The following is an 18,516-nucleotide window of genomic DNA, read 5'->3' on the forward strand; positions in this document are numbered from 1 at the left end:
TCCTGGGACCTGGGATGGAGTCCTGCATCGGGCTCCTGCGAAGAGCCTGCTTCTCCCTCTGCCTATTGTCTCTGCCTCTCTGTCTCTCATGAATAAGTAAATAAATCTTAAAAAAAAAAAGAAAAGAAATGCACATTCCTGAGGCTCACCCCAATGTTCTGATTCAGGAGGGCTGGATGGGGGCTGGAGATGTGTATTTTTTCAAAACTCCCCCTCCCCCATTCCAAGTGACCTTGATACACTGCCAGGTTTGGGGTTTTGCCCAATAGATAAAAACCTTCTAAAAATAGTCAACCTCTGCTCAAGAAACTCCAAGGTGGAGAAGCTCATTACCTCATAAGGCAGTCTCTCATTGCTGTTAGTGTTAGGAAATCCTTCTCTATATTTAGACACGACGTGCCCATTTGGAAATTTATGGTTTAAATTTTGTGCTCTGGTATAATGAAAATGACACTCACTCCCCTTTGTACATGACCAGCCTAAAGAGGGCCAACATATATTCTAAAATTTCTCTTCGAGGACAAAAGCCCATAGTTTCAACATATATTTTTTTTAAATCAAGTACATTTTCTTATTATCGTATTTCAAATGTGAAACTCAGAATTGGACCTAATGTTCTGACGGAGCCCTAAGCCTTGAAGGTTTCATTTTTCATGCTCTGGCCTCTTTCATGTCTAGGACAGTCACGACAAGCGTTCTTGACCTTGGCTACACATTGGCATCAGTGGGAAGCTTTATGAATTCCTGGTGCCTACATCCTCCCTCTCAGAGATTCCAGTATTCTAGGGGTTCTGGTCAGTTATCAAGATTTTTTAAAGGTTCCAGGTGATTGGAATGAGCAGCCAATGTTGAGAGCTACGGATACAGGCACTGAGACCTCTCCATGTCATACTATTGCCTCGTACTTACACTCACTCAGCCTTTTTGCCTTGAATCCCTGCCAAGGCAAGTCTTCCTCATCATGCACTTGAGGAAATGATTAGCTGAACTTACGGCAGACTTTTACATTTATTCCTAATAAATGTCATCAATCTGGTTTGGGTCCATTGTTGCAAGGACACGCTGTGTCCTCGAGCTGCATACCAACTATCCACTCTCTCTCTCTAGCTTTGAGTTCTTTTGCATGCTTCTGGTATCGTCATGTAAAACATGAATAAAATTATAGATCTCTGAAAGAAACTCTACTAGAAATCCTTTGGGAAATAAATGATAGCAGCTGCTTTTTAGGCAATTGGATATTCCTTCACAGTTAAGGGCCAGATGCTAAAGATTTATGGTCACAGATAAATCCAAGAGCATGGCATTTAATCCTAAGTTCTCTGGGGCGGAAGGAGCTAGCTAAAGCCACCAGGCTGGGCTGCCAGGGTCCTGCTGGGGACATTTCATCTGTGTGACCTCCTCTGCATTATTTAGGTCAACTGCCATTATTTAGATTCATCAAAGCTGCTAGAGTGACCACAGCTCAAGATGCTCTGAGCCTAATGGGAAGACTTAGAACCATAATAATGCACATCTCACTGGCCACAAAACAAACTGTGAACCAATTTCTCCCGAGTTGTAAGTTCTCTGACTCCACTATGAAAGCATCATCAAGCTTCGTAGGAATGAGGAGGCAACATAACATGTCAGAACACAACCATAAGCTTCTCAGTAAGCTCTGGGAGGTCAAATAAGAAGTTAGATTTGGTAAAATATTTTTTCTTTCTTTTTTTTTCATCTTGAAAAGAGGCATTTCTCTTACATTCACAGCACCACCCTAGAATAAGAGTCTGAAATGGGGTTTCCAATCTTTTCCCATCTCAGTCCTGGCTGCACTCCTCAACCTGGGGAGAAGCCTCTCACTTCTTTCCATGTGAATGATCCTCAAGCACACACCAAGCTGGACACCTGAGCTCGTTACTTCACAACACGGAAGGGCAGCCCCGCTAACCTGCTTCAACTGACGTGTGAATCCTCTGGTCTGGGATCACGTGGAGTGCGACCATCTCATCCATAGCACCTTCAGGCCCCCTGTCACTAAATGCCCTGAGAACACTTTAAAGCAAATTCTCACTTCCACTGAGGGATACAGTAATATAACAGCTTCCACCTCTGCCAAAAACACAAAAGCCTTTTGCTATTTTCTCCCAGAATTTTCCAAATGCATATTTAGTAGACAGTCAAATCCTCAAATGTCTATGTAGAACGGTCTTAGAAAACAAAAACAAAAACAACCCTAAGAATTTTCTGTAAAGATTCTATTTTATTTTTCTATTTTAGGGAAGGGTACACTGGATTTCGCATCCTGCAGTACACAAAGTGCTTCCCTAGTTTTTGCGCCACCCTCTTCCTCTGATTCGTGTTTATTCAGTATTAAATGGACAGACTTAATGTTCTTCTAAACCCCTCTATTCATGGACATTTGGATCACTTGCAGTCTTTTAATTCTAGTACAGCTATCTCTTGTCATATGTCATTTCACATTATAGATGTATCCTATGACCAATTTCTAGAAGTGGGATTCAAGTTACAAGTGTGTGGTACAAAGGGCCCTATGTTTTTCCAAGAACTTCTTCAACACAGTGTAATATAAGTTTGAGAGCTGCATGAGACACAGATACTTCATCAAGGACTAGAAAACAAGCATCAGTGAACTACAACCAAAACCCCCAAAGGTCCTTCCATATGCCTCTATTCTTTCAATACCTTTGTTGGCTTTCCAGAAGAACCTACCATCTTTATTTTGTGATATTCACTTAATTATGAGAAAACATGTGTTCTGAAGAATTATAAAACAAAGGGAACAAAAATCCAGGATGAGATCTAAATACACACAGAATTGAATGGAAAACCATTTCAAGGTTGGCTTCGCTGAAGTGTTTCTTGCCTATATCTTTGGTCATGACAGTTGCTTAGAACGAACAACATAAAAACAACATTATGGGGAGAGAGGAGGGTGTGGGGACAAACCTGATTGTTAAATGTAACTGTACTCACCACAGGGCTAGTCGTTGTTCAGTTTCCTTGAGAAAACTGGTATGGAATTTGTGCAAAGGTTCAAAATTTGGGAAGATGAGACTCTTCAAGGCTTCGGGCATGGCGTCCTCTTTGCTCACTGTGCTCTGAAACCACTGGAATAAAAAGAGGACACACATAGAGTTCAGATGAATGATGGCAATTCTGCAGAAGAAATGCTGCAGCCCAGCATGCTTGGAGAACACGGGAGCATCAGGGGCTCCCAGATCCTACTGTTATTCCTCTCTCCCATTAGATGGGGCGAGAAGCACCCAGCTCATCATGATGGTTTCCCACAACCTGTTACCAATGGATTGTCAAGGCCAGGAGAAATCTCTGAAATGGGCAGCTACTTCAAATCAAAACTTGCATTCTGGCCAACTCACTGCGTCATTCCTGATGGAGACCACTATAGTATACCCTCTGGTTTGGTCCTTTTGGAGCATCCATTTCTGCTCCTTTGTGAAAATGCTGAGCACCAAGGAAGCTGCACTGGAGAGAGAAAGCCTCTGCCTTCACATTACAGTTACTCATCCTGCTGCAGTGAGACGGGGCTATCTCACAACATTTATCGAGCACCTGGCTTGGGCTGGGGGGTGGGAGGGCAGGTGCCATGCAAGCCCCAGAGTAACAGAAGCCCCGTGATTCCTACTGACCTCCAAAGGCTAGTTCTTTCCCAGAACCCAGGGATCATAAAGATATCTGCAACGCTTTGAATTTGTTTCCAAGACTGAATAGGACTGATTAAAATACTAAAAGGTAGTCTTCTGGTAGGTTTGCTGGCATGGCTTAATTTATTATCAGGGCTAAAACAAGGCTTCTATTCACCTCTGGGGTCTTCCTCAAGCAAAAGTAGCTACATTTGATGACAGGGCAAAACACAAACTGTTCTGCCTTGGTGCAACCCAGAGAGTAAAATGTTTAGCTTTCTCCACTTCAGAAGCGTCCTTCCTTTGCACTTAAGAATCACAACAATAAAAATTTTTACAGAGCATGGGCCAAATTAAATATACTATGACCGTCTAATTTCTATAACTCAGAACCAAATCCTTTTAATTGGAGTCAGAGAACCCAGCATTTAATTAGATCCAGCTTCTCCCTGAAAGCTACATAGGAGTTGAGATAAGTTATGTAATTGAATACTTTAGGGGAAATGCTATACATACCGAAGTAATGACCTCAAGATCCTTCAGATACGTTCTTTCGGTGGTGGATACTTCCTTAGCAATGAAGTATGCCTTGTCAGTTGGGAACCTCTGCAAAATCCACAGAAGAAACAAGACGTAATAATAACCTAATAACCTTTGAGTACATCTCTCTAAGAAAGTCCTGATTAAAGTGATATGTTGCTAAATTACGATGTTTTGTTAACTGGGCTCAAGGCTAAATAAACTCTTACTTGTTCTCCTTTTTGTGTGAGGAACTAAGAGAAGAGAGTGAATTCCCATGATGAGGAAAGAGCCAGGAATGTTCCCTTCCACAGAAATCTTACCCTCAGTCAAAGGCCTCCAATGAGTATGTTGGCCACTGAGGAGGATTATTCATACAAAATTGGGCATCTGAAAATCTAACCAACTAGTAAAATATCAGAGCAATGCAATTTTCCAGGAAATAGAAGAAACAGAAATCACAGCGGCCTTTGTCCCGGGAGCTGGGGGCCGGTGGGGTTGGTGTGTACAGGAAACGGAAGCTAGGGTGTTTGTGGGAATACACAAGGTGGCTGAGCTAAGGGGACAAAGTGAAAGCAGCCGGTGACAGTGCTGGGACTCAGTTCCCTGGAGCCCATTGCTTAGATGAGCAGGCGCTTCTCAGCAGTGAGCCTGCCATGGCTTTTGCTTTCTCTTTAAACAGTAAGTAAAAGGAAATCCTTGTTGCTAGCCACCTTGCTTGCTTCCATGAGAGTCTACCCGCTTCCATCTTTGGGGATATACTCAAGAGCACTGAAACCAGAGACCCAGACACCTGTCTGTCCCTGTATCCAGCGGCAGCATTCGAGACAGCCAGAGGGAGTGAGTAACTAAACTGTCCATCAACAGACAGGTGCATAAACACAAGTGTGCTCTATGCATACAACGGGATAGGATTCAGCCTTAAAAAAGAATCCCTGACCCATGCTACACCATGGATGAACCTTGAGGCCATGATGCTAAGTGAAAGTCAGACACAAAAGGACAAACACTGCAGGATTCCTTCTGTAGGAGGTTCCTAACCAGTAGAATCCAGAGACAAAAAGTAGAATGGTGGTTGCCAGGGGCTGGGGAAAGGGGATGGATGGAGATCTGTTAAATGGGGACAGTTTTGGTTTGCAACAATGACAAAGTTCTGGAGAGGGATGGTGACAATGGTTATGCAACACTGAACATACTTAATGTCCCTGAGAAATATGCTTAAAAACGGTTAAAATGGCAAATGTTATGTATACTACTGCAATTAAAAAAGAGTAACGACGCATGTCCCCACACCTTTCTCCGGCCTTCTTCCTCGTCGTCAGTGCGTGGGCATGCCTGGTCATTCAGCAGCGGGCTGACCAAGGGAGAGGACTGCTTGGTGTCAGGGCTCAGGTTGGGAGACAAGATCACGCTGGCAGGCACAGCTCCTCCTTGGGAGTTGATGGACAGCTCTGAAAGGTGAGGGCTACCAGTCAGGGAGCCTATTTGGGGATGAGAAGTATTAAAGAAAAAAAAAAGTAATTCCTTCTGGGACCAGATTGCTACTTACAATTCTCCCCCGTATCAAATCTTTAAACGTTGACTACCATTTTGCACATCGAATGTGCTTCATGATTTTCTACTTTTTCTGGGAGTTGCGGCTGCCTTCATACTAAAGATTCCATAGTATGAATGAGTCAATGGAGCCAGAGTTCTGTGATTAATGATAACGCAGAGAACTCTGCTCAGGGAATGGCTACAGGGGTTTAGAAGCATAGTGGATCCCCAAATGGGATCTCTATCTCCTTACTACTGCCTTAGCTTCTACGAATTATTCGAGAAAGATAGTGTCTATACCACCAGGAGACATGAGAGAAAGGACTAGAAAAATAGAGCTACTCTAAAAGGAAACTAAATGACTGACATACCCAGGACAGACTACACCTTGTAACAACGGGCCGCAGTCAAAGAAAGAATGAGCAGCTAACTCCCCATTCTACCAAGAACAGAAGCAAGCTTATACCTGGTGATGGCATTCCGTGTCTCTCTCACTGTTTGGGACAGAAACACTTAGCATCACATTTACATGCAAAGCTGGAGGTCATTACATTATCACAATTCCCCTTGATGAGTCAAAAAAGTGACAGGTCATTAATGATTCCTCTGCAAAGGATACATTAAATAATATGAAAACGTATCATTACCCATTATACATCAGCCAAAGGAGAGGACGTGTACGTGAAACATTTTGCCAACAGAATTCTGCGAGTCTCCAAACCTCAGCCCATTGAAGCTAACCGGAATGTTTCAAAACATACTTCCTACCTGCATGTTTTCACCTGACACATTTATAATTCTAACACAGGTTTGCTAGGACTAGCACGAGGCTAAACAAAAGTTCAAGTAGCCTGCAGTCCCATCTGTTACCATTATAAGGAAAGACGATGTGAATGCTTTATTTTCCAAAACTGCGGTTTCAGCTCATGGCTATTCCGCACACTGACAAGGATCTTGGAGAGAAAGGTGGAGTGCAGTTTTCTGGGCATACCCCATTTTCTTGACATCTATCCTCTCCCTTTGGATTCATGCATATCCACTTTGAAATTACAAGATGGGATGGCCTAGAATGGAGGGTAGTGATCTTGACACAGTATGAATGAACCAACCATGAAAAACCACCAGCCCCCACCCCGTCCCAGCTAGACCAGCTAGCTGTGTTGTCAATACATGTGGGAAAAGCTGCCGCACCCAGAACAGCAAAAAAGCAGACATCCTGCTACAGACTGTTGGTCAGAAAAATGATCATCGAAGAATGAGATTTGAAAACATGAGAAAGATTTAGAGAAGTTTGAGTTTTACATTGAAATCCTGGCATTTTTAAAAAACATCACTGAAATGAAGTCCTGGTGTTAGATAAAGACCCGTTCAACCCCACACACCACCAGACCCAGCGAAATCCGGAGAAAAAGGCCAGAAATTGCTTCACAAATGTCAATTTTATTGACACTAGTGCACAACCGAATACAATAATTTCGAAAGAATTGGAACTTGTCAAATAGAAATAGTGACAACAATTAGAACTGCAAATGTTTCAAGGTACTACACTAGTCTCTCCTTTAAAAAAAAAATCACAAAAAGGAAAGTGTCATCACTACAAATAGGAAATAGAAAAGAGAAATTCTGGCAGTCTAGAGATCAAAACATTTCATGCATTTTTTGAGTTGTCATATCAGAGCCGCTTTTTATTTGTCCACCATAATCTGGCAAACTTTGGGGCTTACCTTCAGCTCTCACACTGTGTGCGAGGTCAGGTGAGGCCATTGGAAGTGAGAGCATGCGGGGCCTTGGTTTTGCAGTGACGTGGAGCAGAAAAAAAACACTCACCTCATCAGTGAGAGTTGCAGCCAAGAATAAAAAGCAGTTAGAAGGTTGGCTTGTAGGAGAAGTGGGGGGATGGGGTGAGAAACAGTACCAATGAGGCCCTGGACGGCATCCAGCAGCAGATAAAAAACCACCTGCCCCACCGTGAGGGAGAAAATGTGGGTGGCCACCATCAAGCACAAACACTTCCACCCTCCAAAATGGCTCAAAAGCCATTGGCCTAGGTGAAATCCCTCTGGGGACATTTCTATTAGTAGACTGAAAAGAAGAGAAAACGACCAGGGTTTCCAGGAGACATCTGTCCTGCCAAGAAGGCAGGGCATATTCAAAGAAAATAGCCGTCTAGAAGAATCCACACTGGACCCCATCAGAGACAGGATTCAGAAAATGGGACACTGACAGTGAACTTGATGACAACCCACGTTCCCAGTTGGAGGAAATGACAGCCCCAGGTCAGCCACAGGTTGCTGGGTGACAACCTGCTCATTCACTCACGTAGCCCAAAGATGTGGGTGATCAGCAACTTCACAGGTAGGACACACAGACTTGGAGAATGACCCAAATTAGGGTCGCCAATTTTAGCTACGTCAGCTAGCTTTGTGTCTACTCCTAGGGCCTAAGAAGGGAAGGCTGATGGGTGTATTTAATAACAGAACCAACAAATCAATAAATCCCAAGCAGCCTGGTCTAATATCTGTCCACTACTCTACAGAAGGGGATGGTCCAAACTCTTCAAGTTTGCTCATTTGAGCTGCTTCCATGGAGAATAGCCCTCCTCTCCCCTTGCAAGACAAACTACTTGAGACTTTGAAAATTTATAGGTGACATGGTCCAAAAAAACCCGTGTAGCTCATTTACCATTCAGCAATCAATGAGATATGTTGATGAGGATTGTCAGTAGAATTTGGCAGCTTGATGAGAAATTAAAATGCTCTTTTGATTCTGAGCCAAAGTGCTGTGACAACTGTCTCTACAAAGTGGTGTCTATCCTTGGGCAGGTGTGAAGAACTGGGTCTTAAAATCAGTGCCTAAGGTTACAGTTAGTAGAATGACATGTAACCAGTTTTCACTGAAGTAGTCCATTCTACAAACAAACAAGCATGGTTGCTCTGTAAGATAGGAGCCCATTTATTATCTACATAGCCTTATCAAGCCTGTTCAAATCATGCAGCTCTGGTCACCTGCTTTGAAGGCACAGCCCCAAGTAATGAGGAAGCTAACTCAGTAAGCTCATTAATGCCTGCTTTTTTTGTTTTGTTTTTTTTAACCGTTTTTCCCCCTCTGTGACAAACTGACACAAAGTAATTTCTTCCAGCAGTGGGCTCTAGGTAAATAATTTATGGGGACCTTTTGAGAAAGCACCTAGATATTAAGGCAATAGGTGGAAAGAAGTTTAAATATAGAGTAGAAAAAGATCAGTTAGACTCCGAAAGTCTGGAAGAGTCTGATTCTTTTAAAAATTATTTTTTCCTATTTCCAGAAATTGCCCTACATTTTGTTAAGGTATTCAGTATTCAGTAACTCTCAAATTCTTCACCTCTTCCAAATGGTTTCATGCCCCCCACGATAGCCGCCTCCCCTTCCCTGCCATTAACCCATATCAAGAGGGCTGAGTTTATGTCACCCCCATGGACTGGAAATGCCATCACGAATACTGCTCTCAAGAGAGGCATTTCTGGTAATTACTTTTAAAAATCCTTTTACATGTACACATTCTCATGACAAACAATTATGGAACTTCAAATTAGCACGGCTATATTTATGGATTCAATTTATCACCTCACTGAAAAATTGGCTTGGCTTGTCGGTATTTTTAATGTAAAATACATTCATAATTCTTCTCTCCTGGCTGCTCTGGGAAAGCTCTACAGCATCACCCAGACTACAATATCGCCTGACCAGCCCTTGTCAGAGATACGTAAACAGCAGGAACATGGTTTATGACCAGCCAGCCAAACTCCATGCTTTTCTTCCCCCTTTTTGGGATTGGGCACGGCTGCACCATAACCTCCTCTGATTGTACTAAGGCTTAAGGACAAATGCACACGAGCCTGGGAAAAGAGAACTTTCTACTCTATTTTCCAAGCAATAGAAAATGGCATTTCGAATACTTAATTGTACCTGTCCTGTATTTTAAATTGGTCAATACATTGGTAATCTGAGTTTTAATTAGCTAAGTTATTTTTCCTGCTAAGTGCTTAGAAAACCTGATCATCATTTTAAAAATAGTAATCCATAGCAGGTTTGTTATATATTTAGATGCTGATTGCTTTCTCAATTCCTCTTTCCAAAATTTTAGTAAGTACAATTTAAACAGTGTGCTGATTCTTCAGTATCCCCTGCTAAAGAACGTTACCTGGCGAGCTTTTAGATGCCACTCATCTATCACGATTTGTCTCCTGGTATTTGGTTCTAAAATATAGATTTTATCTCTACATACCCAGAATATGTTCCAAAGGCACATGTAGGAAATTCATTACAAGATGTAGGTTTTCATGGATCTTTAAAAAGGCTCTTTTTAAATCCATCATCTCCCTCTAAAAAAGAATACAATAAATTCTCCCTGGAGATTGTCTGTATTTGAAAGGCAGTTATCAAAAGTCAGTATCGAGTGGAAAATGGGTAATCTCTTGAATGGACAGGATTCACTCTAGTGTGATATCTCAGTTGGGTCCCACCCCAATGGAGTATGTGTAGAGGGTAATGTGTATATGTGCTTCTTATTCTCAGAACAAAGTCCTTCAAACAAGGTTTTACAAGCAGTTAAGTATCCACTTTTGGTGTTCATCATCCAGCAACTCAAAGAGCAACCACAATGCAACTTTCAGAAAAATAAAAGAGAGAAATGCTACCAATGGCGCAAAGAGAGTGGATGTTCTTGTGTGCTCTTACTCATGGGGAAAAGAGAAAGGAGAATTTCCCTTTGTTCATATATGGTGGTGGTGGCAGCAGTGGTGGCAGTGTTTGGGTTGGGGGGACATGGTGCTTCGTACCAATGAAAAAATACCATCTTGTACTCAGGACAAAGCTTCAGCCATCAGTGGAAAAGAACAGTTACAATTGACAGTATTTTTACAGCAAGATACCTGTTAGGACAAGTAAAAGCCTCTTCAGTTTAGATTAACAAAGAGATATTAATATCGTGCATACACTGTTACAAGAGTTTGGCCTTCCATGCTGAAAGAATCACCAAGCTCATTGTTACTGGGAGAAGCCAGCACCCTTCCCCGGTGGTATAAATCCATGCTTTATTGAGATGCTGCACTCTTAGGCCATGGAGAGAAGATGAAACCAGACAGTATCTGTGAGAGCTTACATTTTGGGGACACATCAAAACTAATAATGGCTTATTGGCCATGAGTAGCCAACTAGGCAGAGCTGGGCGGGGTCTTCTTTACATTTCCAACGTCCTCCTCCCACACAACTAAATTCTCTTATATATACTAACTATGGAAAGTGCTCTACTCCTATTTGAATTGATGCTCCCAACCAACACATGAAGCCAATCCTTTGGTTAGTTGTCTGAGTTCCCCTATGTAAGCTCCTGCCACAGATACGCTCTGTTTCCATGAGACCTCTCCCCTCAATTACAGTGATCCTGCTCACTTCCAAAGACCTCCTTACCCCCATGCACACACCATACAAAGTGTAGGCTTCCTAGAAGATGAAATCCAAAAAGTTAAGCCCTCCATTTGCTTTCTCTTCCCCACCCTCAGGAAATAGGGTAACACCCCAGCATGTCTCCATGTTAAAGCTTGCTGTTTCATGAACAGGATCACTGTATTCTAGAGGAAACAGGTATTCCAAGTACAAACTGGTATTCAGCAGTGTTAAAAAAAAAAAAAAAAAAAGACATCAGACAGTGCTCCAACAATGCACGGAACAGAAGGTACACCATGCTCTGAGGATAAAGACAGAACATCAGGGGTGGGGGAGGGAGCTTTTTTTCTCCTAGATAGGTACATGCTGACAAACAGTGCATACAATGGAACAACAGAAAAATGTTTTCTCAAATTTATTGAACAAATGACAAAAATGAGAATGAAGTCCCCAGCCTTTTCTAAATTTTAAAATTTGGTGTATTAGATGTTTTTAATAAAATATTTTATCTACAGTATTAAATATACACACAGAAAGAACAGAAGGGAACTGGATTAATAATACAGCCCAAGCTTGTGAAATTTGGTTAGTTAGGTTTTCGCGGGAACTTTCCAGGTAGAAAGGGGGTGAGCGCGAGGGGCTGGATCCATCGGGAATTTAGGTGTGTGTGTGTGGAGAGAAGAGCAGGTATGTGGTCTTCACTAAAGAAGGCTTATCTTTGGTCTTTCTGTACATCACTAAAGGCAGAGTGACAAATTCTTGCTTTCTTATGAAGGAACTTTGAGGCCCAGGAAGAAGGAGCTGTTAGCCTAATTTCATGAGGCAGAAAGCCTGTCCGTGAGTCATGAAATGCCAGTCACACCCTTGAGGACTCCAAAATGAACCTGTCCTTGTATCTTATTTGAAAGCCAGGTAACAACCCAAATTCCTAAGAAAGCAGAGCACTGCCTGCAGACTCCCTGTACCACTACCACGTCCACCTCTTACTCAAAAGGAGAATGAGTGAATCACTGGTGCTTTTTACTAAATGTGCATGCACACAGCGTCCTCACTCTGTCCTCTGGTGCCCCTGATTTGTCCCACATTTGGCAATGATCTGTAGTTACCCTTCAATATCCTGAGCCCGCTGTGCCCGCCCCGGCAGCCAACTCACCTATCTTCCAGTGCTCTCCCCATGATGGCATGAAGAGCACAGGCTTGCAGTTAACCTCTTCAACTGGCTCTCAGCTACACCTGAAGATCAGCCATCTCATGTAAACGGCTGATTATTAATTCTCCCTGCTTTAGATCTATAAAGCCACCCCAGGACATTCTAGAGTAACCCAATCTAGAACCCACACAAAGACACAAAGGAGCTGCCTTCCCCTGGGAGCTACACTCAAATACCAGAGGCCAAGACGCTGAGGGCTGTTCCCAGGTAAAGCAGAGGTGTCTGATTTCAGTCTATCCGGAAATGATCCTCAACAGATCAGTCTATTCAATTCTGAAAGCTTTCAGGAAAAGAAGATTTTCTACTTCATTCCCAGCTTCCACCAAGAGATGTTTAATTGCTTCCACTGGAAAAGAAGAAAAAGTTCTCATGCTAGAAGTGTCATTTATGGTTTTTGGAATGATGTACGTTTTTTAGGCGGGGGTCAAAGCAAGACTCCCCACCCACCACCTCCCAAACATTTGTATGGCATACAGGAGCAGTGGTAACTTCTGTTCCCAGGGAATTACTTGGAAATCTCTAGGTTATCCAAGGAAACAATAAGGAGCCCTGTTCAAGGATGGCCAACCAAGGGGCAACCAGATACCCACAACACAAGGCCAAATCATCATGAAGTTTGTTTTTTCTTTTCATTATTATTTTTTAATAAGAAGAGAACTGCTATATTAAGTGGCACGCTTAGCTTGATCTAAAAGACATGGCTTCATTTTAAAAACCAGCAAGTGGTATTAGAGGTATGCATAAATGTACGCTGCAGACCCCATTGCCTTGTATTGTTTTCACTCAACTAAACGGAGGGAGGCGGAATTAAACTAGCAAGGAAAAACCAGTGCCAGTAAATTCTCTAATGTCACCTGAGTCGTTTGTTCATCATTTACTGCTCTAGAAGTTTATGACTATTACTTCTCTTTCCATATTGCCCTCACGGATGTGGTGAATGTGGCTGAGTGTGCAACGCATCAGAGAGCTACCAGCAGGGGATTATTCTGAAACATTCACTTCTTTCAGGTTCAGAAGAAACTCACTCTATTTCGAGGATGGCAGAGAAAGATTCTTTTGCAGTTTGATTTATAAAATTCGCAATAAAATAGGCCCATCCCATGAAACTACAGGAAGGCCAGCCAGCCTCAGAGTGAAGAACCTCGTAACTAATCAGAGAAGGAGGGTTTACAGCCTACCAGAGGGAAGATCCAGAAAACAGAGCCTTTTTTAGGAATGCAATTCTGAGGGCTCTTTAAATTCTTGCTGATAAAAGTAAGGGCTGAGGCAAAGAGTGATTAAAATAGAATAAGTTCAAAATAAACCCAATGATGAAGAGGGCCCCCAAATTTCTTAATTTAAGGCTGGGCAAATCACTGGCTAATGACAACAACTGCACCAAACTTATTCTGTGCTGAATAGAGAATAACATTTTAAGTGGAAAAAGTTGATGGAAAGCATGGAACACTGATTATAAACATGAAAAAAGAAGCTGTACGCATATGCACAAGTTTTAACAAAATTTAAAATGACAATTTAATCTTATTCATTTTTCCTTTTTTTAGATACTGCTTCACAACACAATCAAAAGGATTCCAGGGCTAATATGCAAGTTGGGTTTCTGATTCAACAGAGGACAGACTGGGTTCTGTATACTTGGTGCAAATTTCAAGAGGCTCAGGCTATATATTTGAGTTTTGTGGGCCCGCTTTTTTTTTTTTTTTTCTTTTAAAGAACTGCTGGGTTTGAATCTTCAAAGAAGTTCTTGGGAATAAAATCAGAATTATTCACATATTAAAGGCAGGCCACGTGGCACAATTTGGAGCTAAATCTGTGAGAAATCCCCAAATATGAGTCACATATGTGGGGAAGAATCTGGCTCACAGACTTCCTTTAATTAAATTCCTGTCTAATAAAATATCGTCAATGGCATACAGATGTCTGTCAAAGGAGCGGTGCAGTAAGTTCCAGAACTCATTAAATGCACTTTTTCATGCTAAAAGAATTTCTTGCATTTTATTTTGCCCTGAACAAACAGCAACAAAAATCAACCACAAAGGGGGCTACAATTTGCATACTTTGAAATACCGTCTAACAAAAGATATTAATGCAAGGTGGCCTGGTGGCTGGAAGATGTGCTTCTAATAGAAGGTTTGTCTTCTATCCAAGGCCTCAAGGTACTGTATTTCATAGAGCAGCTATTACCCGAAGATCTGGGCTCTTTACTGATTCAGGAGACTCTACACTAGCTATTGTCTTCGACAAAGAGATGACAGGTCTTGGGAAACCCTCTGGAAACTGGAATGAATTCACAGGTTACCTATTCTTCACAGCCAACCCCACTGCTGGTCTTGCTGCACACTCTTGGTACAACTTTGTGACCATGCATGTTCTTCTCTGCTACATAGTAAGGCAGGTAAAGACATGGGGAACCAGAGTCTCACAAAAGGCTGGGAGGCTGTGGGCTTTCCCTGACCTCTGCACAGTCAGAGAACATGTCTCCTTTGTGATCTGGCTGCACCGGGCTCAAAGAATGCTTAAATTTACTCCCCCACTCATGCTTAGAATATTAGTACAGGGCAAGCTCCACCAGAGGCAATTAGTGAATATTCTCAGCACTTTAGGCTATGTGGCTTATGAACAAACCATACCCCTTCTCTGTTAAGCACCATTAATCACATCAGGATTGCTGCTTTCATAAATACTGGCCCAGAAGCAGAAATTGAATCACTTGGCTGGTACAAAACCAACCAGAGAAAAAAACTGATGAGCAACCCTAAAAGGGGAGAGTTTGTCAATACAGAACTGAGTACACTACCATTGATCAGCTGTTTTTAGAATACTTCAGATTAAAAAAAATCACTCCTTTAAGTAAAAAGCAAAACAAAATAATTACTGGAGCATGTTTTGCTTTGGAGATTTACATTTACTGATTCACATTGTATGCTGGGTAAGGGAATACCCATTGCTTATTCACACTTCATCAGACTGCTGTGTCATTAGAGGTAAAAAGAAAACTCATTTGAACAAATCACCTTCACAAATAGACCACAGGATTCCAAATGTGATTCTGCTTAACTCACACTGGACTCAATTTTTATACAGCAAATCGACATCTTTTTCTAAGTCCAAAACAGAAATATGCAAGGACATGTTATAAGTGCAAAAATCCCACGACAGAAAAAGCAGTTCTTCCTACGTATTATGGACTGTAACTGCCTAAGTCTACATGATCGCTGGTCTCCACATTTGATTTTAATTATTAATCTGAACAAGATTCTCCAAAATTAAAGTACTTAATCAAAAACGTCCTATTGCACCAAGATGTCACACAGACCAAAGCTGAAGGGCTAGGGGCCAGGGTTCTAGCTTTATCATGCAGTAGCTGTATGGACTTCAACAGAACAAGGCTTGTCATCCATAAAATGAAGGTTTCCCCTAGATGATCTCTAAGGTCCCTTCTAATTTTAAAAATTCTGTGACTCTGTTAAATATATTACTCTAAGGCAAGACATCAACACACTGCTTCATTGAACATCTTTCAAACTACCCAATAATCAGTTTGATTCATCAATCATGCACTGAATCAAATGATTAGGAAAATAAAACAACAACAAAAAAAGGTTGTATAGAAATGGATTACGTGTTAGTGTCTTCAAAATCAACTTGTCAACACTCATGTGGACAGATAATCATTTGTGAGCCACAAGGTCAGTCAGTACGGCTGTTATATATGGCTGCCAAATTCTCCCCTGCTTCCTCCCCACGCATTACTCTTCCCTTGTGATCATGTCACACGGATAAATTTAATAAGGCTGTTGGCAAGGTGGCATGCCAGGATGGATCATCGTTAAAACTCTTTTCAATAATCTGATAGTTATGATCTAAAATTTTGGTTCTACAATTCATTTTTTAAAAAAGTACTAAAGACTGAAAAGTATCAAAGAACAGGAATTAACAAAAGTACTTCATTTGTGATGCTTTCCTTACTCTGCAAGCAAGCCAGAAATTTAGCTATCAGTTTCAGATATACCACTAGATGCTAGAAGGCAACTGTGTCAGGCTGAGGAGTGACCCTGGATGCCCAGCAGAACCATCCGGGGAACCCAAGTGGCACCCCCAGATGAATTAGATAAAAATGTCTAGGGCCAGGGCCCAGGCATCACTGATTTTTTAAAAATGTCTCAGGTGACTCCCTTGCACAGCTGGGGCCGAGAAACAAGCGGGTTAAAACAAGACTCTTTGATTTCAGATGCAGGAATGCTGAGTGAAAGGCACTGGCAGAGGTGGGCCAGTTAAGAAATCAAACCTCTCACTACTTACACCTTTTTCCTGCACACAGAAACATCTGGAAGCCATTGTTCCAAAGAGAAGACACTGTTCACACACGTGTGAACACTAAGAATGAAAATAACAACCAAACTAGGGGCAGCAATACTGGGATCTTTCTCTAGGCTGCGTGTGGTTCAGAGGCAGCCCTTTGGTTTGCCAGCCTGGGAACAACAGTGCCTATTGCGAGGTCTTATTTTACCCCCCATCATCACTCAACAGTATTTCTGAGTTTCAATTAGAAATTCTGACAGCCAGAGCTATAGCTTCTTAAAACATAGCTAACAATTTGACCGACTGATGCAAATCCGAACCAAACCAGTAATCCCTCGTAAATTACAGTTCCACCTGACATCCTTTACATCATTTCCTAAGAAGTCTGGAAAGAAGAAAGACTATTCTTCCCATTAAAATGCTCATTATTCTTGACTAAGATTTCACCAACACTTAATCTCAACCAGCAATCAACTTACAAATGGTCTTGAATTATGTCAATCCCTCACTTTATGAGGCTCCAAAAAAGCAGCACCTCCTCTTAAAGGGGGAAAACGTAAAACCAACACCTTTCCTGGGATCTCACTGCTACGTCAGTCCAAACATTCAGTCAATAGGAGCGTGATCTGCATACAAACTCAACACACACAGAAGATTTCCACGTAAATACAACACACTATACACATGATCAGATTCAGAATTACGTATTTCTTCCTCACCTTCAACCAGAAAGATGAACAGGCTCATGGTAACTTGTCATTACATCTTACTATTTATCTTGTCCACGTTTTTTATTTTTGTTTTTGTTTTTTTGTTTTTTGGAAAGCAAGCCCACTGTGTGAAGTTTCATTTTTCTTAAAGATCTTAGAGCCAGCCATACCCTATCCAAACACATCTGTCCAAAACTTCCCCTAGTAAATGTTGACTAAAGATTAATGAGTCGCTAGAACAGATCATCTCCACTGAAACACAAGACTCAGGACTCTAGGTTCCCAACACTTGAAGCCGGCCCTCCTACTCATCCTCCTCTTCCTCCTCACTCACATGCAGGCCACCCAAGTGTTTCTGACTTCTCAGCATGGAAGGGGAGCTCAGCACTGCTGGGTTGCCAAACGTGAGCGGCTGGCTCAAAGAGGCCACCATCTCGGAGTCTGAATCACTGGATTCAGTCCCGCTGCTGGTGGAGCCCTCCGTCACTTGCAGGGGTGCTCGCTGGTCTGCCAAGTCGCTGGCACACCCTGACCGCAGGGGGGGGATCTTTGAGGTCGGAGCCCCGAGAGGTGCACCATTAGCCAGCACTCTACCTTCGGATGCAGCCAGGCTGCCCAGTCTCCCCTTTCCACGGCCATCAAGCCCATCCAATGGCTCTGGGGTTGAACTTACTTGGCTGAGGATGAGCGGGTCTGTCTCTGACTTATTGTACCTACTGGGGAGACTCCGTAAGTATGGCCTTTGGAGGACCGGGGAAGGGCTCTCAGGAGGACCCGGAGGACCCTGGATTGGGAGAGTCTCTTCTCTCATACTTTCCTCTCGTGGGTCATGCCCGTTTTCAGAAACATAGCCTTGAGACCCAGTCCTGTCCCAGCTCCTATTTGGACTCGACCGTCTGCTCCTGGGAGACAGTGGGGTGCCGGGGGTACTGTGGCCGTCTGAGGCCCTGAACAGCTCATCTATCAGGGAGCTATGTCTGGGGAGTCTGGGGCTCCCGCTCATATCGAAGGTTAGGTCTGCAGAATCGCCGTCGAGGAACTCTCTGGAGGGAGGCCGGGACGACTTCACGGAGCGGGGGGATGCCCTGAGCCTAGCCTCCGCCTGCCTCTCCTCCCGGGAGAGCAGATAAACCCCACTGGTCAAATCACCCTCATAGTTGTCATTTGTTTG

At 42.6% G+C, this 18,516-nt stretch overlaps 1 protein-coding gene across 7 annotated transcripts in view; it reads right to left on the reverse strand.

The window, feature by feature from the left end:
* The window catches only part of FARP1 (FERM, ARH/RhoGEF and pleckstrin domain protein 1), a 288,608-nt gene that overhangs the window by 40,313 nt on the left and 229,779 nt on the right, over nucleotides 1-18,516 (reverse strand). For 6 of the 7 annotated variants that reach the window (XM_077855134.1, XM_077855139.1, XM_077855138.1 and 3 more), the window contains 3 exons: nucleotides 5,457-5,644; nucleotides 4,161-4,250; nucleotides 2,977-3,110 (listed from right to left, as the gene is read on the reverse strand). In XM_077855134.1, coding sequence (XP_077711260.1) covers nucleotides 2,977-3,110; nucleotides 4,161-4,250; nucleotides 5,457-5,644 — 412 coding nt within the window. The remainder of the gene's footprint in view (nucleotides 1-2,976; nucleotides 3,111-4,160; nucleotides 4,251-5,456; nucleotides 5,645-18,516) is intronic. The other variant, XM_077855140.1, reaches the window with a different exon arrangement.

Source organism: Canis aureus, chromosome 17 (assembly GCF_053574225.1).
Source record: "Canis aureus isolate CA01 chromosome 17, VMU_Caureus_v.1.0, whole genome shotgun sequence".
Classification (NCBI taxonomy): Eukaryota; Metazoa; Chordata; class Mammalia; order Carnivora; family Canidae; genus Canis; species Canis aureus.